Source organism: Oncorhynchus mykiss, chromosome 25 (genome assembly GCF_013265735.2).
Source record: "Oncorhynchus mykiss isolate Arlee chromosome 25, USDA_OmykA_1.1, whole genome shotgun sequence".
In the NCBI taxonomy this organism is placed as follows: domain Eukaryota; kingdom Metazoa; phylum Chordata; class Actinopteri; order Salmoniformes; family Salmonidae; genus Oncorhynchus; species Oncorhynchus mykiss.
In genome coordinates, this window is record NC_048589.1 from 16,217,512 (window position 1) to 16,240,571 (window position 23,060).

The following is a 23,060-nucleotide window of genomic DNA, read 5'->3' on the forward strand; positions in this document are numbered from 1 at the left end:
AAGTTAGCCGGCCACCCTGGCGTTCGGGGTACGCTTGCTTCCATTCGCCAGCGTTTTTGGTGGCCCACCCGGGAGCATGACACGCGTCGTTTCGTGGCTGCTTGTTCGGTCTGCGCGCAGACTAAGTCCGGTAACTCCCCTCCTGCCGGCCGTCTCAGGCCGCTTCCCATTCCCTCTCGACCGTGGTCTCACATCGCCTTAGATTTTGTCACCGGACTGCCTTCGTCAGCGGGGAAAACTGTTATTCTTACGGTTGTCGATAGGTTCTCTAAGGCGGCTCATTTCATTCCCCTTGCTAAGCTTCCTTCTGCTAAAGAGACGGCACAAATCATCATCGAGAATGTTTTCAGAATTCATGGCCTTCCGTCAGACGTCGTTTCGGACAGAGGTCCGCAATTCACGTCTCAATTTTGGAGGGAGTTTTGCCGTTTGATTGGGGCTTCCGTCAGTCTCTCTTCCGGCTTTCACCCCCAGTCTAACGGTCAAGCAGAACGGGCCAATCAGACTATTGGTCGCATCTTACGCAGTCTTTCTTTTCGCAACCCTGCGTCTTGGTCAGAACAGCTCCCCTGGGCAGAATACGCCCACAACTCGCTTCCTTCGTCTGCGACCGGGCTATCTCCTTTTCAGAGTAGCCTCGGGTACCAGCCTCCGCTGTTCTCATCTCAGTTCGCCGAGTCCAGCGTCCCCTCCGCTCAGGCTTTTGTCCAACGTTGCGAGCGCACCTGGAAGAGGGTCAGGTCTGCACTTTGCCGTTATAGGACGCAGACTGTGAGGGCTGCTAATAAGCGTAGAACTAAGAGTCCTAGATATTGTCGCGGTCAGAGAGTTTGGCTCTCCACTCAGAACCTTCCCCTTAAGACGGCTTCTCGCAAGTTGACCCCGCGGTTCATTGGTCCGTTCCGTATTTCTCGGGTCATTAATCCTGTCGCAGTTCGACTTCTTCTTCCGCGATACCTTCGTCGCGTCCACCCGGTCTTCCATGTCTCCTGTATTAAGCCCGTTCTTCGCGCCCCCGCTCGTCTTCCCCCCCCCCCCCCCCATCCTTGTCGAGGGCGCACCCATCTACAGGGTCCGCAGGATTTTGGACATGCGTCCTCGGGGCCGTGGTCACCAGTACCTCGTTGATTGGGAGGGGTACGGTCCTGAGGAGAGGAGTTGGGTTCCCTCTCGGGACGTGCTGGACCGTGCGCTGATCGAGGATTTCCTCCGTTGCCGCCAGGTTTCCTCCTCGAGTGCGCCAGGAGGCGCTCGGTGAGTGGGGGGGTACTGTCATGTATTGTCATGTTGTGTCTTTCTGTCCTTTCACCCTGTCTCCCTCTGCTGGTCGTATTAGGTTACCTTTTCTCCCCCGCTTTCCCCCAGCTGTTCCTTGTCTCCTCTTGACTACCTCGTCACCCCTTCTCCCACCTGTTCCCCTTTTCCCTCTGATTAGTCCCCTATATCTCTCTCTGTTTTTGTTCCTGTCCTTGTCGGATTCTTGTTTGTTGTGTTTCATGCCTGAGCCAGACTATCGTCATGTTTGCTGTAACCTTGTCCTGTCCTGTCGGAATCTGCCGGTCTATCTGAGCCTACCTATGTTTGGTTATTAAAGAAGCTCTGTTTAAGTTAGTTCGCTTTTGGGTCCTCATTCACTCACCGTAACAGTATCAGGCTACCGACAATACATACAGTACCAGTCAAAAGTGTGGACACACCTATTCATTCAAGGGTTTTTTTCTTTATTTTTTACTATTTTCGACATTGTAGCATAATAGTGAAGACATCAAAACTATGAAATAACACATATGGAATTATGTAGTAACCAAAAAAGTGCAAACAAATCAAAATATATTTTACATTTGATATTCTTCAAAGTAGCCACCCTTTGCCTTGATGACAGCTTTGCACACTCTTGGCATTATTTCAACCAGCATTGGGGAAGGTATTGGTATGTGTTAATTGTAGGGGTGCCCATGGGGCTGGGGATCAGAAATGTCCTGTGCGAGAGAGGCAGTTTGAGGTTTCCAGGGTAAGAGTAGTGCAGAAATTGTCATATGCTGAGGCAGTGAAGAAAGTTGAGGAAGATGGGTCAAGGGGGAGGGATCCTGAGAGGAGTGGTGTGAATAGTAGATCTGTACCAGTACAGAGGGGTAAACCAACAAGTGATATATGTTTCAGTTAAGATTAGATTTTTTGCATTTATAGCAATGGTTATCAACTGTACTGCAAGGATGGAACGTAAGTCGCAGAGAATTGAGGTGGTGGTGGCAGCTGCAGAGAGGTATTTGGGTGTGCGAGATTTTGCGTCAGAAGAGTTGCAGGGTGTGTTGAGTGGTGGTGTTCCATCCTTTCAGGCTGTTGGCCTGAAGTAGGACTAAATAGATTCAAATAGTGGAGTAGGGTGGTGTTTATTTTTTTAATTTTATTATTATAATATATTTTTTTGTGAGTGTAGTTAGATGGTAGGTTATTTGTTTATTTATTTTTCAAGCAACGTAGAAGGGAGTTATACTCCAGTCTAGTAGGTGGCGGCAATGCAACATTTATTGGATGTCAACAGCCGTTAAACCTTATCGAAGAAGAAGAACCTGTTTTTATTATTATTATTATTTTAATTAACAACTAATCAATACACAAAGTACATGGAACACAAGTATATATAAAGAATATACAAAGGGGGGGTACAACATCACATTACACATGGACCTTAAGGGAGATATACAAACATTTACAATTCTAATAGCTTTTTTGTTGGTAGAGTATTTCATTGTCTTAAAATACAGTTTAAAAAAACATGGTATGGTAATAAATCGTGGTGTTTTGTTTGTAAATTTACATTTGTGAATATGAAATTTGGCCAAAAGAATAATGAAATGAATTACATAAAATTGTTTCAACTTATTTCTATTGTAGGTAAAGAATCCAAACAGTGCATCTCTCCACAATAGTGTAAAATCTTCATAAACGTATTCCATTATAAATCTACTGATGTCTTGCCACAGTTTCCTTACATGAATACAATGCCCAAAAATATGCAACACTGTTTCTGGGAGGTCAATACAAAAGGTACGGTTTGAATGGATGTTTTTCCTAAACTTCTTCATATAGTGGTTGACAGGATAATATTTATGAATAATTTAAAAATAGATGTCCTTAATGTTGTTAATAAGTAGGTATGTGTGTGGCAACATCCACACTTTTTTTCAACAGATATTGTTAATAAAACCATTCTAATAAGGCATGACATAATACAACATCCTGTTGAAACAAGGCTCATATAGCTTTATTGTTGTTGAATGGACCAAAAAAAACAAATATTTCCTACTGATGAGTCAACATGGTTAATCGTAGGCAGGTCCTGAGGGTCAGGTCTTGACACGTTCCTGAATAATAAAGCAACACCTGAGGGAATGGCATGTAAAACAATTGAAAAATCTTTAGGTGTTACAGGGATCTTGTAAAGTGATAAGAATTTCTTATAATTCAGTAAAAGACCCTCTGCATTTACAAGTTGGCTCACCAATAGGATATTATTTCGGAAACAATATTCTAAAAACAAAGAATAATTTTTACACAATATATCCCGTTTATTCCATATATAATATCTGTGTGGAGAAAGATTATGCTTAGAAATTACGGACCATGACAAGAAAACCTTCTGATGAAAAACAAGAGTTTCACTGGAACTTTGTCAATATTATAACTGCAAATCAACATGAAGTAAAGGCCACCAAAAGTAGAGAAGACATGATGAGGAATAAAGTTCCACATAGAAGTGTGTCTCCTTAGGAATTGTTTTATCCAATTGATCAGAAAATTCACCCTACCATACTCATAAGTGTTCATTACAACAGTTTTCCTAATGTAATGTGTACGGTTTCTCCACAGAAAGTTGAAAAGCATCTGGTCTATCTCTTTGCTTATTTTATCGTCAAGATATAAAGATAGAACGGCATATGCTAGCATACAGATACCCTCAGCCTTTGTTATTAGGACTCTTCCTTTTAAAGATAAGTCCCTCTGTAGCCATTGATTAAGCTTCTTCTCTGGGTTTTTAATAAGAGGGTTAACATTTTGTAAGCCTCTAGACTGAAATCACGGCTGGTTGTGATATAGCCGGGGATCGAATCCGGGTCTGTGGTGACGTCTCTAGCACTGTGATGCAGACCAGATGCGTTGGAAAAGGATTCTAATCACATTAATCTTTATGAGAATCTGACTAGCGTCTTTCAGAAAAAGTGTAGAAGAACCTGTTGTTCTCGTCATCGCTGCTTCCGTTCTGCTGAGAAGGAGGAGTCCTGTCGCGCGCTGTATCTTGGGGTTTTGTTAGCAGGTCGTGGACAGCGCTGTGAGCACGTCTTTCTCTAGACTCCACCAACACCCACTTTTACATCTTTCTCAACGTATAACATGGACGCGGGGTTCTTCCGCGTAAGATATTTAAAGTTATACTATTACTCGTTAAATTGTGTTCCAAATGTATAATATATTCGTTTGTATTTGTAAGTATGTGCCATTGTAGACGGACGAGCTCGTGCGCCATTCCGCTGCAATGAGGAGCTAATGTAAAGATGGCGGCTGCAAGTTATCCAGCTAACTGTTAGCAAACTAGCTTAGCTATAGATATGTTGGATTGAAGCTAGCCGATAAATTGTGCGTATGTTGTGTGTTCCCATTTTCAAATGATTGTCATTACTGATGTAGTTAAGGGTGATAACTACAATAATGTGTTACCTAGTATAAGACTTGGTTTCAAAATGGGTTTGTATAATTCTAGCCATACTACTGTAACGTTAGTCGGGCTGAGTATGTTACAGTACTCGTACTCGGGCCTTATCGCACATCGAGATTAACACTAACGTTAGCTAGCAACAAACTGACGTTTATTCTCCATAATAAGTGATCATATTAGGGACTTCATTTCTACATAATTTACTTATACGTGTCACATGTTTCTAAAGTCGGCTATCTAACGTTATGTTCAACTGTTGTGACGTAGCTAACATTAGCTGACGTTCTCTTACATCGAGGCGGAATTGAGTGTTGCTGGTGGCGCGATTTAACTTTACTGCGAAAAACATCGAGTCACCGTCAGTAGATAATTGTAAGAATGTCAATTCTGAAAACGTTTACCTGTAAATGTTTGTCCAGTGCAACTGCTGTCCTTCCGCGCGATGATGAAAGTCATACTTTTTTAATAAAACATTAATAAAATACAATTGCCGTCTTTTCACTAATTTAACACAAATTAGTAAAAAGTCCGTTGTATTAAGTAAACGTTTATATTAAAAGTATGAATTTCAGCACCCCGCTTATGGACCGCAGTTGTACAGGACAAACAGGTACAGGAAAGCCTATTGACCGATGGTGACTCAATGACTACGGTTAACGTTACATGCACACAATAATGCGATTATTGTGGATAGTCAGATTAATATAATATTTTTTTAAACGTTACCATACTTTACAAGAAGAACTGATTCCCAAAAAATCCTCTTTACATGAACACTTACGAAATCAAGCTACCTGATGGCACACTGTTAAATGCAGAAAATTGCCACTCAAAATAAACGTTATACCACAGTGACCAGGTTATTTTTGGGAAGTATATATGATTGAGTTTGGACATAGAAATAGTCTCCACCTACAAACTTTATAAGAGTCATCCATTGCTCCGAACTCCGTAAACTTGTGCTAAAGAGGCAGGCGTGCACAACTTCTGCTGTGCATGTGCGCAGATGAAATACACTGCTGGAGCGCTGATTTTAAGGTGTTTACATGTCCTAATAATTTCAGATTGCTCAGAAAACCAGCTGTTTAAATTGGTGTATGCTTACTTAGATTTTGACTGTACGCCAGTTTACGATGAGCAAAGTATGTTTACATGACTTGCATAATCTGCCTACTGCCATAATCAGTTTGATATAGAATTATTCCTGTGCATGTACACGTAGCGCAATGTTATTGCTAGCAAATCGCGCGACTACTCTGCCTCGATATAAGAAAACGGAGTTTAGCGTTCCTCAGCTAAGTGCGGCATGGACAAGAACAAACATTTTGTAATAGTTGATGTTTTTGTTTCTTACAGGGCACAAGTGCAGAACAGGACAATCGCTTCAGCAACAAGCAGAAGAAACTTCTAAAGCAACTGAAATTTGCAGAATGTCTGGAAAAGAAGGTATAAATAACACCCATCAAAGCACATCTTTTAATTGAATTGAAATGCCCCCACAAGTAAATATGGTAATAGCCATAACTAATATATTTTGCCTAATTTGGTTTAAAGGGATGCCCTTTACCTACTCCCCCAGAGTCAGATGAACTGGTGGATGCCATTTTTAAGTCTGCATGCAGTTTGAAGGAAGTTGCTAAATAGCGTTGGCGCAATGACTGGAAGTCTATGGGTATCCATGCTAACAGATACCCATGGACTTCCAGTCATTGCACTAGTTAGCATTGGCTCACGAAACTACCTCAAACTTACTTCATACTAGACTCTGAGACATAAAAATGGAATCCACAAGTTCATCTGACTCTGGAGAAATAGCTAAAGGGGCTCATTGTCAAAATCTCTACATATCCCTTTAAGTGTGCAATGGGTTGAAGTTAGGAACGTGTTTGAACGTCTTCCTGGTTCTTCCTCCCCTAGGTGGATATGACCAAGGTGAACCTGGAGGTCGTCAAACCTTGGATCACTCAGCGAGTGACAGAGATCCTGGGGTTCGAGGATGACGTCGTCATAGAATTTATATTTAACCAGCTGGAAGAAAAGGTAATACTATTGACTCCAATTCCTTCCTGTTCTTGTATGTATCATCTGTATGTATCAGATGTTATTTGTTAACTTAATACAAGGCAAAGAGAGGTTGATTTAATCTAGTGTATTGATAAGACACAATATAAATGCAGATGGGGGAAAGAGCGACTACCGGTGTCCAATATACATAATTTGAATGACCCAAAGTTTTTGCTGTAATATGTGACAGTGCCTTTGTGCCACAGTTTTCTAATGATGATGTGATTTATGATTCAAAAGGCCTGAACCAATATGGATGTTATACCTTGCATCAGAAGTATAGCACCAACACCTTATTAGCTCTCTGCTGAGCCCAAAGTGTCACTGAGCCCAACTCTCCCTGATGCAGTGTGTGGTTTGAGGTGAGTTATGTTCAGGGATCAACATGCTAGTGATAGAAACACTTGGACAATGCCACTTTCTCCATATACTTTTGAATCGCACCGCTAGTTTTTCTTTATCTCCTCTAGCCTGTTTTTGGATGGTGAAAAAAATTGACTGGGAATACAGTTGAACTTTAGACTATTGATCCTCATTTAATTAGTTTATATTAAAATTACATCTGTAGTATCTTCAATCTGGGCTGTGGCAAAACGGTGCTTTAAACATTACCTAGCCCACTAAGTGATTTTTGAATACTATAATGCACATGGACCCTGTTCTGCATAAATAAATCAGTGCACTAGATGTCCAACGTTGTTTCCACATTGTTACATTGTCATTTGCTCCTCCTTAAAATTGCCCTCAAGTTGGGAAATCTAATCGCATGGTTAAAATAATACTTGTGCATTCTACCACATTTCCCCCCCCCAGCTTAACTAGCATTTGGCCTATAAAACATGACTTCAAGGGGAAATTACATATAATTAACTGGATGAAACCCCAGAGGAAATGTTCAAGGGTATTGATAAACAACAGGTTTTTTTTTTATGAACAAATGACTCCTAACAACCCTAGGATGCTTTATATTCATACAAAGGTGTTGCTGGAATCCTGTAAGTTCTCTTACTATCTGTTTTAGTGAACCTAGCCTAATACTGGGAGGGAAAATAACATTCAGCTACCTCTTACCGACTTGATTTCTTTTCTGTGCTGTTATCTTTTGAGGGGTGGGTTTTTTAAGCTAAATGCTTTAACAGCACAGTAATAAGCAAAGTCCTTAATCGTCATTGTTAGTAAGGTAAAGGGGTATCTGACTTTAATTCTTGACCTACATGTTGAAATAAAACCCCTTTCAAATGTCTTGTGCACTCATTATTGCTTGTTCGTCTCTTGCAATTTAGATAAATGATATAACAATAAACTCAAGGTGGTTGAGTCTCAAGCACTAGGGAGTCGGAAGCAAGCCAAGGGAGCGTCTCTTTCTGCAGGAGACTCGGGCGCTCCATACCCACTGATCCTGCGGGACACGCTGAGGACACCGGGACTGTACTCGCAGTGTTGGGTTTTGATGCACTCTGTTTTGTGGATATCTGTTAATCTCTCAGAGTAGACTGGGGAGACCGAGAACAACAGGGCAGGGTAACTAGTGGGAAGACTGGCAGGGAAAGATATCTGATAGAAAATAACTATCACAATTGATGAACATTTTAGTGATGGGTGGGGGATTTATTTTTCAGAATATTTTAAGGAAACTACCTTAATGCATGCAGTGGGGGTGCTTATACATGGATGATCTAGTTTTTGTCTCCCCTCAGATATTCTCAGTTTCAGGTTTCAATTACCTAACTAATGGGGTGGTGATAAAATTTTTGAATTGCAAAATTTTATCACAGCCTCAAGTCAACAGAACAAAGTTTGTTGCCATGAAGCAGTCTGTGTTGGGGCACAGGGGTCATACTGTAGCTATTGTTTTGTTATGAGGATGGCTGCTATTATTTAGCAGGCAGGTGTAGCTTAGTGAGGAAACAAAGGGGGGGGCAGTCGCCTGAGCGAGACCCCCCCTCCCCCTCCTTTCACTCTTGTGAGTTCTCCCTCTGTGTTAAATTGGTGTGTTGTCTTTCTCTCTCCCTTGGTGTGTGTGTGTTGCAGCACCCGGACAGTAAGATGATGCAGATTAACCTGACTGGCTTCCTGAATGGGAAGAATGCCCGAGAGTTCATGAGGGACCTGTGGCCTCTGCTGCTCAGCGCTCAGGACAACATCGCCGGTATCCCCTCCGCCTTCCTAGAGCAGAAGAAAGAGGAGATCAAACAGAGACAGGTAAGCAACCAGACACAATCACAACCTTGTCAGGCATTTGTATTAGGGCTGAACGATTTAGACGCGTGATAATTTTTTGGCACGATATTGACATTTTCTAACACTTTATTCATGGTTAAAACAAGTGTCGGGGTAGATAACATCACTTCTAAAATGAGATCATATGAATGAATGAATACATACGGTGCTAACTAAACACAAAACTAAATGAGACAAATATTTTCCAACATGGTTGATAGATAGGATCATTACACCAACGCTACCGTTCAAAAGTTTGGGGTCACTTAGAAATGTCCCTGTTTTTGAAAGAAAGCACATTTTTGGTCAATTTTAAAGGAACATAAAATTGATCAGAAATACAGTGTAGACATTGTTAATGTTGTAGATGACTATTGTAGCTGGAAACGGGTGATTTTTAATAGAATATCTACATAGGCGTACAGAGGCCCATTATCAGCAACCATCACTCCTGTGTTCCAATGGCACGCTATGTTAGCTAATCCACGTTTATCATTTTAAAAGGCTAATTGATCATTTGAAACCCCCTTTGCAATCATGTTAGCACAGCTGAAAACTGTTCTGATTAAAGAAGCAATAAAACTGGCCTTTAGACTAGTTTATTATCTGGAGCATCAGCATTTGTGGGTTCGATTACAGGCTCAAAATGGCCAGATACAAAGAGCTTTCCTCTTAAGCACACAATGCACTAGGGCATCCACCCACGGTGCTTAGCATTTTGTCCAGCTAGCAGCAGGTAACTTGGTCACGGAAATCAGAAAAGCAATCAAATTAAATTGTTTACCTTTGATGAGCTTCGGATGTTTTCACTCACGAGACTCCCAGTTAGACAGCCAATGTTGCTTTTTTCCAAAAATATTATTTTTGTAGGCGAAATAGCTCAGTTTGTTCTTCACGTTTGGCTGAGAAATCGCCCGGAAATTGCAGTCACAGAAACGCTGAAAAATATTCCAAATTAGCTCCATAATATTGACAGAAACATGGCAAACGTTGTTTATAATCAATCCTCAGGGTGTTTTTCAAATATCTATTTGATAATATATCCACCGGGACAATTGGTTTTTCAGTAGGACCGATTGGAATAATGGCTACCTCTGTATTTTACACGAGAATCACTCTGGGTCAGGTGACCAGTTGCGGTCAGGTGACCAGTTGCGCAATGTAGCTGCTTACGGGTATTCGTCAACATAAATGCGTAAAACTACGTCACAATGCTGTAGACACCTTGGGGAATATGGAGAAAAAGTAATCTGGTTGATAGCCCATTTACTGCTCAATAGGGACGCATTGGAACGCAGAGCTTTCAAAACATGAGGCACTTCCTGATTGGATTTTTCTCAGGCTTTTGCAGGCAATATCAGTTCTGTTATACTCACAGACAATATTTTTACAGTTTTGGAAACTTTAGTGTTTTCTATCCTAAGCTGTCAATTATATGCATATTCTAGCATCTTGTCCTGACAAAATATCCCGTTTACTACGGGAATGTTATTTTTCCAAAAATGAAAATACTGCCCCCTAGTCACAAGGTTAAAGCATATGGATGTCTGGTAAGTTAAAATCTTGCCGGCCGCCAAATTTTCCTAACGAAAACCCTGGTCTACGGGTGGCTGTTTTCTTTTCGTTAGCACTAGCAGCACTCGTGTTTCCAACACATTTTGGAGGGGAAGCACTTTCTCTCCTCACCTGCAGCTAACTGGATGTTTTAAGGGGACACTTAAAGATTGACCAGCATGTGTGAGAGTGAGCGCAAGCTTGTGATTGGTCAGCATCCTCTGCGTGTGAACGGAGTCTAGCGCATCTCATTGGAGGAGGCACCATAGTCTAGTTTTTGTTTTATCAGAGAATCTCAGCTTCATGCGAGAGAGATTGCAATTTTGAATTGATTTCGATTTAATCGTGCAGCCCTAATTTGTTCAGTGTTTTACTGCTTTGACCTCGCATGCTGTTGTCTGTTGCAGATTGAGCAAGAGAAGCTCGCTTCTCTGAAGAAGATTGATGATGAGAAGAAGGAAAAGGAAAACAGAGAAAGGGAGAGCCCCAGAAGGTGAGAATGGCAGTAAATAAAAGCACTTGGAAGTCGACCTCAATCAAAATGTAAAAGAGTTCATATGGCATTGGCTTTTGTTGTTGTGGTACAGGAGGAAGTCAAGGTCACAGTCTCCACGGCGACGATCTCCAGTGAAGAGGGAGAGGAAGCGCAGTCACTCCCGCTCACCGAGGCGTAAGCCAAGTCCCAGCAGCTCCCCTCCACCACCAGCCCCAGCTGTCACCCTTGTCAGTGTTACCCTGCCCCAGAACACTGAGGAGCCCCAGCCTGAGCCAGACACCTCAGAGAGCACCATACCTGAGCCAGTCATTCAGGAGGCCTCCTCCACCAGGTAAGGGAAAGGTTTGGGCACCGACTGTATCTGGAAATATGCAGGGATGGGATTTGTCCAGATTGTTGATTCCATTCTTGACTTCTTGACAAAATGTAATCTAATTTGTAGTATGTTTTAATTTTCCAGTGATGTGGTAAAGCCGGACACTGTGGTTGTGGTTCCTGACTCTGTGACTGAGGTCAAAGAACCCTCCCCAGATAAGGCTCCTAAAAAGGATAGGCTCAAGCCCAGGGAAAGGGAGAAGGACAGCAGGAGAGACAGGCCCCACCACCGCTCTCGCTCCCATTCCCGCTCCCGCAGACGACCCAGATCACGCTCCAGGTCTTACTCCCCCCGGCGGAGGCCGAGCCCCAGGAGACGGTTGTCCCCTCGTCGTAGGAGCCCCCCCAGACGTGGCCCCCCAGGCCCCAGACACAGGCGCAGTCGCTCCCCTGTCCGCAGGTGAGTGGAGGGCCATAGAAGTATAGCAGAAGTGCCTGTCACTGAAGCTGTCATGAACAGCCTTTCGGAATTAACTAGCTACCTTACCAAACAGCAGTTGTGGTTGATTTGTTCTGTTTGTATCCCATAGACGGCGCTCTCGCTCCCCATCATCCTCTGGGAGCAGCTCCACGTCTCACTCACCTCATAAGAAGGCAATGAAGAGAACGTCAACCACACCACCCAGAAAACAGCCCCGCGGCCATGCAGCTGACCCCTCCCTCAGCCCCTCCAGGAGAAGAGCCCCCAATGGCAGCCCCTCTGGGAAGACACAACGCTCTGCCTCCCCGCGGGCCAGAAAGGGCCGGGCCTCAGCCTCCCCATCCAGATCAGCTGGTATGTTAGCTCTACTTACTTTTCTCCATTCCATAATAAACAAAATTATAATTGCAACATGTGAAGTGTTAGTCCCATGTTTCATGGGTTGAAATAAAAGATCCAAAAATGTTTCCATATGCACAAAAAGCTTACTTAAAATGTTGTGTACAAATTAGTTTACATCCCTGTTAGTGAGCATTTCTCCGTTGCCAAGATAATCCATCCAACTGACAGCTGTGGCATATCAGGAAGATGATTATACAGCATGGTCATTACACAAAAGGCCATTCTAAAATGTGCAGGTTTGTCACATTACATCTTGTCCTGACAAAATATCCTGTTTACTACGGGAACGTTATTTTTTCAAAAATGAAAATACTGCCCCCTAGTCACAAGGTTAATGCAATCGCTTTGTCAGATTTCAAAAAAGCTTTACGGCAAAACTGTTACACTGTTCAATAATCTGAGAACAGCGTTCAGCCACAAAAGCAAGCCATAGAGTTACCCGCCAAGTTGTGGAGTCAACAAAAGTCATAAATAGCATTATAAATCTTCACTTACCTTTGCTGATCTTTGTCGGAATGGACTCCCACTTCCATAAGAAATGTTTGTTTTGTTCGATATATACCAACGTTTTGTTTGCACGTTTAGTTCACTATTCCAAAGGCACAATGCGCGAGCACAAAATCCAGACTAAAAGTGAAGTTCCATTACAGTTTGTAGAAACATGTCAAACGATGTTTACAATCAATCCTTGGTCTTTTTATAATCGATCTTCAATAAAATTCCAACCGGACAATAGAGTATTCATTACAGAGGAAAAAGAAGGCACGGCGTGTCCGCATGACCGTGCAGTAAACAACTGATTTGGCCACAGCCTAGTCCATTTGTTGAAACAGCACTTATTTGACCCCCTTCCACAATAGAAGCCTCAAACAACTTTCTCAGGTTTTCACCTGCCATATGAGTTCTGTTATACTTAGACATCATTCAAACAGTTTTAGAAACTTCAGTGTTTTCTATCCAATACTACTACTAATATGCATATATTAGCATCTGGGACAGAGTAGCAGGCAGTTTACTCTGGGCACCTTATTCATCCAAGCTACCCTGTCACCAAGAAGTTAAGCGCCTTGTTGCGAACAGGATGCATGTTTTGGAATATTTCTATTCTGTACAGGCTTTCTCCTTTTCACTTTGTCATTTTAGGTTAGTGTTGTGGAGTAACTACAATGTTCATCCATCCTCAGATCACAGCCATTAAACTGTAACTGTTTTAAAATCACCCTTGGCCACATGGTGAAATCCCTGAGCAGTTTCCTTCCTCTCCGGCAAATGAGTTAGGAAGGACACCTGTATTTTTTTGTAATGACTCACCCAAAGCCAAATTAATAACTTCACCATGCTCAAAGGGAAAAAAGTATAAATAATTTTCTTGTTTTTAAAATGTACAGATTGCCAAGGGCACACTCCAACACTCAAGACATTATTTACAGGAGATTTATTTGTTTAGTGAGTCCACCAGATCAGAGTCAGTAGGGATGACCATGTGTTTTCTTTTAAGTGTGTGAATTGGAACATTTTCCTGTCTTGCTAAGCATTCAATATGTAATGAGTACTTTTGGCTGTCAGGGAAATTATTTTTTTTAGGATTGTGGTGAAGTAAAAGTAAAAAAATATAAATAAAGTACAGATTAGAGGTCGACCGATTTTAATATTTTTCAACGCCGATACCGATTATTGGAGGACCAAAAAAGCCGGGGGGAAATGTATTTGTAATAATGACAATTACAACAATACTGAATTAACACTTATTTTAACTTAATATAATACATCAATAAAATCTATTTAGCCTCAAGTAAATAATGAAACATGTTCAGTTTGGTTTAAATAATGCAAAAAGTGTTGGAGAAGAAAGTAAAAGTGCAATATGTGCCATGTAAGAAAGCTAACGTTTCAGTTCCTTGCTCAGAACATGAGAACATATGAAAGCTGGTGGTTCCTTTTAACATGAGTCTTCAATATTCCCAGGTAAGAAGTTTTAGGTTGTAGTTATTATAGGACTATTTCCCTCTATACCATTTGTATTTCATTAACCTTTGACTATTGGATATTCTTATAGGCACTTTAGTATTGCCAGTGTAACAGTATAGCCTTCGTCCCTTTCCTCGCTGGGCTCGAACCAGCAACACAACGACAACAGCCACCACATTGAAGCAGCGTTACCCATGCAGAGCAAGGGAAACAACCACCCCAAGGCTCAGAGCGAGTGAAGTTTGAAACGCTATTAGCGCATGCTAACTAGCCAACCATTTCACTTCGGTCACACCAGCCTCATCTTGGGAGTTGATAGGTTTGAAGTCATAAACAGCGCAATGCTTGACTCACAACGAAGAGCTGCTGGCAAAACACACAAGTGCTATTTGACTGAATGTTTACGCGCCTGCTTCTGCCTACCACCGCTCAGTCAGATACTTGTATGCTTGTATGCTCAGTCAGATTGTAAGCAACACAGGACATGCTAGATAATATCTAGTAATATCATCAACCATGTGTAGTTAACTAGTGATTATGATTGATTGTTTTTATAAGATACGTTTAATGCTAGCTAGCAACTTACGCAAATGCAGTAAGCCAAGGTAACAGGCAGTCTCCTTGTGGAGTGCAACGAGAGAGGCAGGTCGTTATTGCGTTGGACTAGTTAACTGTAAGGTTGCAAGATTGGAACCCCGAGCTGATAAGGGGAAAATCTGTCATTCTGCCCCTGAACGAGGCAGTTAACCCACCATTCGTTCCTAGGCCGTCATTGAAAATAAGAATGTGTTCTTAACTGACTTGCCTAGATAAATAAAGGTGTAAAAAAAATACATAAATTGGCGCCCAAAAATACCATTTTCCGATTGTTATGAAAACTTGGAATCGGCCCTAATTAATCGGCCGACCTCTACTACAGGTACCCCCCAAAATGACTTAAGTAAAAAGAACTTGAAGGTATTAAGTAGTTTACTCCACTGGTTATAGCTGTGTCATTCTCATTGAAAGCAAGTCTAAGAAGCGGTATATATGTTCTATGTGCGCCAATTCTATGTCAAGTTTGAGTCTTTTACGTTCAGTTTTGTACACCGGCTGAAAATACTGTTTTTGTATACAGCAGTTTAGATGGTTCAATAATTCTCTACGCTATACGTGCTTGTTTTGTCACACAACCTGAAATTAGGCAAACTATTCAAATTTTAGCAACCAGGAAATGGCGGTGCGATTTCTACATAGTGCAGCTTTAAACAGTTTCCGGGTGGATATTCTATCTTTTGGTGTTTTTTTTTCATTAGTCCACTGTTGATACAGCATTTTGCATTATGATGACGTGACAGTTTTACATTTAATTTTATTTTTATTAGAGTATCTTTAACTTGACTGCAGACATGCCAAACATTTTGGGACTGTATCAACAATGGTCTGTAATGAACTCAGCCCTATCCAACTTCCTCACCTTTCAAACATGGGACTCCCTCACCTCATAGTGACCGTCTTGTCACATGATCAGTCAGTGGGAGTGTGATACACAACCATTCCTGGATGCTCTTTTAGAGGAAGGGTTTATGTCTATACAATCAGTGACCTGGAAACTGTTTACATTACTTAATCTCAAATCCCTGGATAACTATTCCTAGGCTGGCCTGGTTACAGAAGTGGGACACTTTGTGGCCTTACTGGCAGGCCGTGGCTAATGGAAACTGCTGAATCATAAACCTCTTTTCAGGCTGCAGCAAGCATCCTCTTCAAGCATGATGTCACTCCTACTACTAGTGTTATACAAGCATTTGTATTTGTGAATGAGTGTTCTTGCTGGAAAGATTCTGGCAACTAAAACAGTTTTGATTTTCAGGGTCAAAGAAGAAACCAGGAACGAGGAACGATTCACCGTCCCCTGTTCCGAAACCCAGGCAGTCTGAGGCATCAGAGTCAGGTGTGTTTGCCTTCTAGTGCCTGTCTGTCTCGGTCTGGTGTGATGCACCGTGGGTGGATGGTTGGGTTTTTAGCGGTTTTCTATAGCTCTGAATGGGGACTCAATGCTTTGCATTTCAGAGGGGGCTACAGCCGATTCTGTGCAGCAGCGACGTCAGTATCGCAGGCAGAATCGGGAAACGTCTTCAGGTTACAAGCGTTTTTATTTTGTGTTCCCCACCTCACCCCATCTTTTTTTTTCTAACCCACTCTGTGTCCGTCTCGTCTTACACCCTCATCTTGAGGATCCTCGTCTTGCACCCTCATCTTGTGGGTCCTAAGCCCCACCTAGGTGGGGTTTTCCCCCCTTTGAAACATCCACATGTTGCTACTGGGAAATGACGTGTGCTGTTTTCTTTCGGATTGGTAACAGAGGCTGGATCATCATCATCCTCAGAAGGTGAGGGGTCCAAGAGGCCGGGCAGGGGGCCAGTGGCGAGGAACGGGGATGTCAGGCGGCGGCGTAGTCACTCGCCCTCCTCCCCCAGGAGACGACACCGGGATGGCTCCCCCAGGTTAGCTACGGACAGTTCTCTAATGCAGTCATGATTATAGATTTTGGACGTTTTTCCCATACCAACAAGACACACACACTGTCTGTCCCACATGCATTCCTCGTGTAAGTCTTTGTTTTCCCTCTACAGAAAAAGACGCTCTCCTTCCCCCGGAGGACGCAGATCTCCCCCAAGGCGTCGCAGATCTCCCTCTCCTCCTCCTAGGCGCAGGTAAAAGACTTGACGCCTTCTTGTTTTAGGTTCCCTCATTACTGAGAATTCTCCAGAATTCAGTGCACCACACCTGAGATTCAAAAAATAACTTGTCTCGTATGTCCTTTGTTTCCCCAGGTCTCCCTCTCCACCACCTCGCAGACGCTCCCCCTCCCCCAGACGGTACTCTCCACCCATCCAGCGGCGATACAGCCCCACTCCTTTGGGCCCACAGAAAAGAAGGCTGTCAGGGTCTCCCTCTCCCAAACGCCTATCCCCGGTGCCCAAGCGCCGTCCCTCCAGGTCCCCTAAGCGCAGGAGTCCCCCTCCCCAAAAGAGACGCACACCTCCCTCATCCACCTCTCCCCCCAGACACAGGAGAAGCCCCATGCTCCCATCCAACCGACCAGGCCGGGACACTCGCTCACCCCCCCTTGCTCACAGTAACCGCCTGTCCCCTTCCCCTGCCAACCGTGGCCGAACCAGTCCTCAGGGGCGCTTTGACACCTCTCCACCTGGACAGAGGCGCCAGGTGTCCCCCTCACACGGCAACAGGGCAATCCGCAGGGTGTCCCGGACACCAGAGCCCCGCAAGAACCAGAGGTAAGCAGCCTCTAATTGGCCTTATTAACGCAATAGCTTCTGCTGCACATCAATAACTCCCACCACTATTAGATGTACGCTGAGTGTACAAAACATTAGGAACACCTTTCTAACATTGAGCTGCACCTCCTTTTGTCCTCAACATCCTCAATTCGTTGGGCCATGGACTCCACAAGGTGTCGAAAGCATTCCACAGGGATACTGGCCCATGTTGACTCCAATGCCTTTCCATAGTTGCCAAGTTGGCTGGATGTGCTTTGGTTCATGGACCATTCTTGATACACACGTGAAACTGTTGAGCATGAAAAACCCAGCAACGTTGAAGTTCTTGACACACTCAAAACCGGTGCGCCTCACACCCACCATACTCCGTTCAAAGGCATTTAAGTAGTTTTTCTTGCCCAGTTACCCTCTGAATGGCACACCTACACAATTCATGTCTCAAATGTCTTAAGGCTTAAAAATGCTTTAATGCAACCGCTGTGTCAGATTTAAAAAGCTTTACGGAAAAAGCAAACCATGCAATCTGAGTACGGCGCTCAGACAAACAAATACAGATATCTGCCATGTTGGAGTCAACAGAAGTCAGAAATAACATTACATGTTCACTTATCTTTGATCTTCATCAGAATGCACTTCCAGGAATCCCAGTTCCACAATAAATGTTTGATTTGTTCGATAATGTCCATTTATGTCCAAATACCTCCTTTTGTTAGCGCTTTTGGTAAACAAATCAAAACTAACGAAGCTCATTCACTAGCTGCAGACGAAATGTCAAAAAGTTCCGTTACAGACCGTAGAAACTTGTCAAACGATGTATGGAATTAATATTTAGGATGTTTTTAACAAATCTTCAATAATATTCCAACCGGAGAATTCCTTTGTCTTCAGAAAGCAAAGGAATGGGAGATATCTCATGTGAAATGCGCGTGACCAGCTGTTGACTGCTGGCAGACCTCTGACTCATTCCCCTCTCATTTAGCCCCCCTTCATAGTAGAAGCCTCAAACAAGTTTCTAAAGACGGTTGACATCTAGTGCAAGCCTTAGGAAGTGCAACATGACCAATATCCCACTGTAACTTCAATAGGGGCCGAGTTAAAAATCGACCAACCTTTGGTTTTTACCTGCCATATGAGTTCTGTTATACTCAGACATCATTCAAACAGTTTAGAAACGTCTGTTTTCTGTCCAATACAAATAGTAATATGCATATATTAGCAACTGGGACTGAGGAGCAGGTACTTTACTCTGGGCACCTTATTCATCCAAGCTACTCAATACTGCCCCCCCCCAACCATAAGAAGGTAACTTGTCTCCTCCCCTTCATCTACACTGGTTTTTAAGTGGATTTAACAAGTGACATCAAAAGGGGATCATAGCTTTCACCTGGTCAGTTTGTCATGGAAAGAGCAGGTGTTCCTAATGTTTGTACATTCAGTGTACGTTCCAGATATATCACACCTTTTCTCTCCGGTTTCTCCTTATCAGAGCCTCTCAGAGCCCCCAGCCGATGAGGAGAGTGTCATCAAGGTCACCGTCTGGTTCCCCTAAACCAGGAGCCCTGAAACGGCCAGCTTCAGGCTCCCCTTCTCCAGGCCACTCAGCCAGTGGATCCCCACCTGCACCCCCGGCTAAAAAGGCCAGCAGCGGCTCTGGCAGCCCTTCTCCAAACAAGGTGAGTTTTTAAAGCTGCTATTTGTTAATAGTACGATGTGAGATTAAACATTTTGTTTGACTCAACTAAGTGGCTAGATAGGGGAGTTCACCTGTGAGTAAAAGCTGGTGTGTGTTTCTGGGCACCAATACCATAACATTTTGCAAGACTGTGAAGAGGTTTAACCAATGAAGGTCATCCATCATGCCCTCTGCTTGGCCCTTCTCACTAAATGCCAACGAAATACTTACTCACTCGTGGTATTGCTTTGTAATCCCTTTCTCAGAATTCTGACACTGAGCCTGGAGGAAAGAAAAACAAGAAGAAGAAGAAGGAAAAGAAACACAAGAAGGAGAAGAAGCATAAGAAGCACAAGAAACACAAGAAGGAGAAGTGTGATGTGCCGGTTGCTGCTGGGGATGACCAGGAGAACCAGGGGATGGAGGGCGACGCAGCCTCCAACTCAAAAAAGGTGAAGTCTACTCTTCTGATTTACTGAGGGGTTTTAGCATGCTTCACATATCATCTAAGCATTTCATTCAAGATTAACAAAGTCAGACAAGGTTGTAGAAGTTGACTTGTGCACCATCAGCTAATGTATTCCTTTATTCTATTACTATGATGAAGCATGCTGCAGCATCATACCACCTACCTTGCAACGTAACCGAAATATGATATAATTAATGCTACCTTTCCTTAAGGAATCAGACAGTGAAGTAGAAGAGTGTCTGGACGACCTGGAGAAGCACCTGAGAGAGAAGGCACTGCGTTCCATGAGGAAAGCTGGAAAGCTGTCCCCTCCACTGTCCTGAGAAGCCCGGTCACTCCCCTCCCTCTTTCTCCTCCCTTTTTCTTCTTTCCTGATTTTCCATTCCCTTTGTTTAGAATTTTTCGTTAACCTTGTTCAGCTTTAGAATGTACAAATTGTTTATTCTTTAGTTTTTGTTTTCTTTTTACGGGTTTGGTAATCTATTGAAATATATTTTTTATCAAGAGCTTGGTATGTCACGAGATCTCCCAATTAATATTATTTTCTAATATTTTACCCAAAGTGTGTTATTGCTTATATCCAAACTGTAAAACTATCTTTGTTGGACCCCTTAATTTTCAAGATAATATCAGGGATGGGAACGGTTTCATTATGATGCTTGCATTGTACAAGTTTCTCATACTATGACATTCAAAAGATTTGACTTTGGGAATTTAGGATTGCATGTGCAGCTAGCGTGTCTCTGCTCTGATGTGCATGAAATGGACTGTAAAAAGCAAATACACCGATCAAAGCTGTCACTTTTCCCTTTTGTCAGCAGGCATTGTATGGCATTGCTATGCTGTTTGCTCTCTAAAATGGGGAATGAATCCAAGCAGTCTTTTCCCCCTTTTTGTTATGTAATAGAGGTGTTTGGCCTTCCATAAAATTCTGTCTTAGAAAAAGTCTACACAAGTTTAAAAAGAACTGGATTTTTCATGAGGATTCTGACCTCACCAGAGAGCCGGGGTTTGATTTCCCACATGGGTTGATATGCAGTCATACTTTGAGTTCACACTGGTCCACTCTTGCTTTGAGCTATTCATTTTTGTGGGACTGCTATTTGACTTGTATTTAAAAACTTGTGCTCTTGTCATCCTTTCAGAATTAAAAGATTTTTTTATATTAAAACTAAAGTGATTATGTTGTATTCTAAATTCATGGTTAAGGCCTCTCAGAAAACAGGGTTGGCCACTTAAAAGAAATCTTAGATATTAAATCCCATGTTTTTAGAGGGTCTGGTACAAGTTCTCGCTGACATTTTCGCTTAAATGGATCTGTGGACACCGTAGATCAAAATGACTTTCATTGGGCGATAGCCCTGGTTCCCACTGACACGCTAGTCTATTTTTTTTTTTTGCTAAGGATGCAAAATCTGAAACCAGCTGGGATGTCCACAGATCGATGGAATGTCCCTCCTACCATTTTCATTCGCTCTTCCGACAGTCCAACTCCTTGCTGAACCCTACGTCACAGCCACTGACAAAGCACATGCCTGCAATCCTTACATTGTAGCGCAGCAGGAGAGAATTTCATCACTAGCACATTGAGATTGATTAATAGTCATTCATCTAAATAATTGTTCTTTTTTTTAGCAGAAACACTTTCATAGATGGACAAGATTTGTATGAGATTGAAGGTGAGTTCCTAATGAGTTCTGGAAGCCAAGCTAGAGCGCAGATGTTAACAGCTGTGCTGGCAGATGTTTTGATCAAGGGCCCTTGAGAAAATATGCACATTTTTTCTAACTCTAAACAAACATGTATTTTACAGTTATAAGGAACGTGAACTGAGTTTTATAATTTGATTATGATATATTTAAAAAGCGTACGTCATTTTAAGCCTTATAGTTTTGTTGAATATGAAATGCATCTATTTTATACAGTTGAAGTCAGAAGTTTACATACACTTATGTTGAAGTCATTTAAACTCGTTTTTCAACCACTCCACAAACTTCTTTTTGACAAACTATAGTTTTGGCAGGTTGGTTGGGACATCTACTTTGTGCATGACACAAGTAGTTTTTCAACAAATTGATTAGACAGATTATTTCACATTCACTATATCACAATTCCAGTGGGTCAGAAGTTTGCATACACTAAGTTGACTGCCTTTAAACCGGTTGGAAAATTCCAGTAAATTATGTCATAGCTTTAGATGCTTCTGATAGGCTAATTGACATAAGTTGAGTCAATTGGAGGTGTACCTGTGGATGTAGTTCAATGGTCTACCTTCAAACTCGGTGCCCCTTTGCTTGACATCATGGGAAAATCAAAAGAAATCAGCCAAGACCTCAGGGGAAAAAAATGGTAGACTTCCACAAGTCTGGTTCATTCTTGAGATGAATTTCCAACGCCTGAAGGTACCACGTTCATCTGTACAAACAATCGTACGCAAGTATAAACAATATGGGACCACGCAGCCGTCATACCGCTCAGGAAGGAGAAGCGTTCTGTCTCCTAGAGATGAACGTACTTTGGTGCAAATCAATAACGGCAGCAAAGGACCATGTGAAGATGCTGGAGGAAACACCAGCTCTGTAAGGAGGAATGGGCCAAAATTAAACCTATTGTGGGAAGCTTGTGGAAGGCTACCCAAAACGTTTGACCCATGTTAAACAATTTAAAGGCAATGCTACCAAATACTAATTGAGTGTATGTAAACTTCTGACCCACTGGGAATGTGATGGAAGAAATAAAAGCTGAAATAACATTCTCTACTATTATTCTGACATTTCACATTCTTAAAATAAGTTAGTGATCCTAACTGACCCAAGACAGGGAATTTTTACTCTGATTAAATGTCAGCAATTGTGAACCTGAGTTTAAATGTATTTGGCTAAGGTGTATGTAAACTTCCGACTTCAACTGTATGTACTGTGTACTTGAGCTTGTGTCCTCAAGTGACTACACATCAGCATTTTATAACTATTTTTACCAGAAAGGTGAGATTTTAACCTTTCTTGGAGTATGCCGCATTACTAGTTAATGTTTATGGTACCCTCGTGATTATTACTTTCGGGGATTGCATAGATAAAAAATATATGTATTTTATATGTAAATTTGAATTGTGCAGCATGAAATTATAGTAGGGGTACTGAGTGGTGTGCATTGCTAATACAGTGGGGTAAAAAAGTATAGTCAGCCACCAATTGTGCAAGTTCTCCCACTTAAAAAGATGAGAGGCCTGAAATTCCATCATAGGTACACTTCAACTATGACAGACAAAATGAGAAAAGTATTTAAGTATTTGGTCACCTACAAACAAGCAAGATTTCTGGCTCTCACAGACCTGTAACTTCTTTAAGAGGCTCCTCTGTCCTCCACTCGTTACCTGTATTAATGGCACCTGTTTGAACTTGTTATCAGTATAAAAACACCT

General features: G+C 42.3%; 1 protein-coding gene across 2 annotated transcripts; it reads left to right on the plus strand.

The window, feature by feature from the left end:
- Positions 1-4,212: 4,212 nt before the first annotated feature.
- LOC110505433 (serine/arginine repetitive matrix protein 1) lies at positions 4,213-20,815 on the plus strand. 2 transcript variants are annotated; one of them, XM_021584637.2, is made up of 16 exons: positions 4,214-4,413; positions 6,071-6,160; positions 6,632-6,754; positions 8,810-8,980; positions 10,960-11,045; positions 11,140-11,379; positions 11,509-11,823; positions 11,954-12,198; positions 16,067-16,147; positions 16,267-16,335; positions 16,559-16,700; positions 16,830-16,910; positions 17,031-17,495; positions 18,985-19,171; positions 19,437-19,622; positions 19,852-20,815. In XM_021584637.2, exons 1-16 carry the CDS (start codon positions 4,393-4,395, stop codon positions 19,960-19,962), a joined length of 2,613 nt encoding a protein of 870 aa, XP_021440312.2. In that variant the 5' UTR covers positions 4,214-4,392; the 3' UTR covers positions 19,963-20,815. The 2 variants fall into 2 exon arrangements, with proteins under 2 accessions (XP_036818953.1, XP_021440312.2); XM_036963058.1 differs by lacking the exon at positions 16,267-16,335 and having other exon boundaries at positions 4,213-4,413.
- Positions 20,816-23,060: the final 2,245 nt, after the last annotated feature.

Coding starts and splice junctions, on each gene's coding strand:
- LOC110505433 (XM_021584637.2), top strand. CDS start 4,393: ATGGACGCGGGGTTCTTCCGC. Junction 16,336..16,558: donor GAATCGGGAAACGTCTTCAG/GTTACAAGCGTT, acceptor GATTGGTAACAG/AGGCTGGATCATCATCATCC. Junction 16,701..16,829: donor CACCGGGATGGCTCCCCCAG/GTTAGCTACGGA, acceptor TTCCCTCTACAG/AAAAAGACGCTCTCCTTCCC.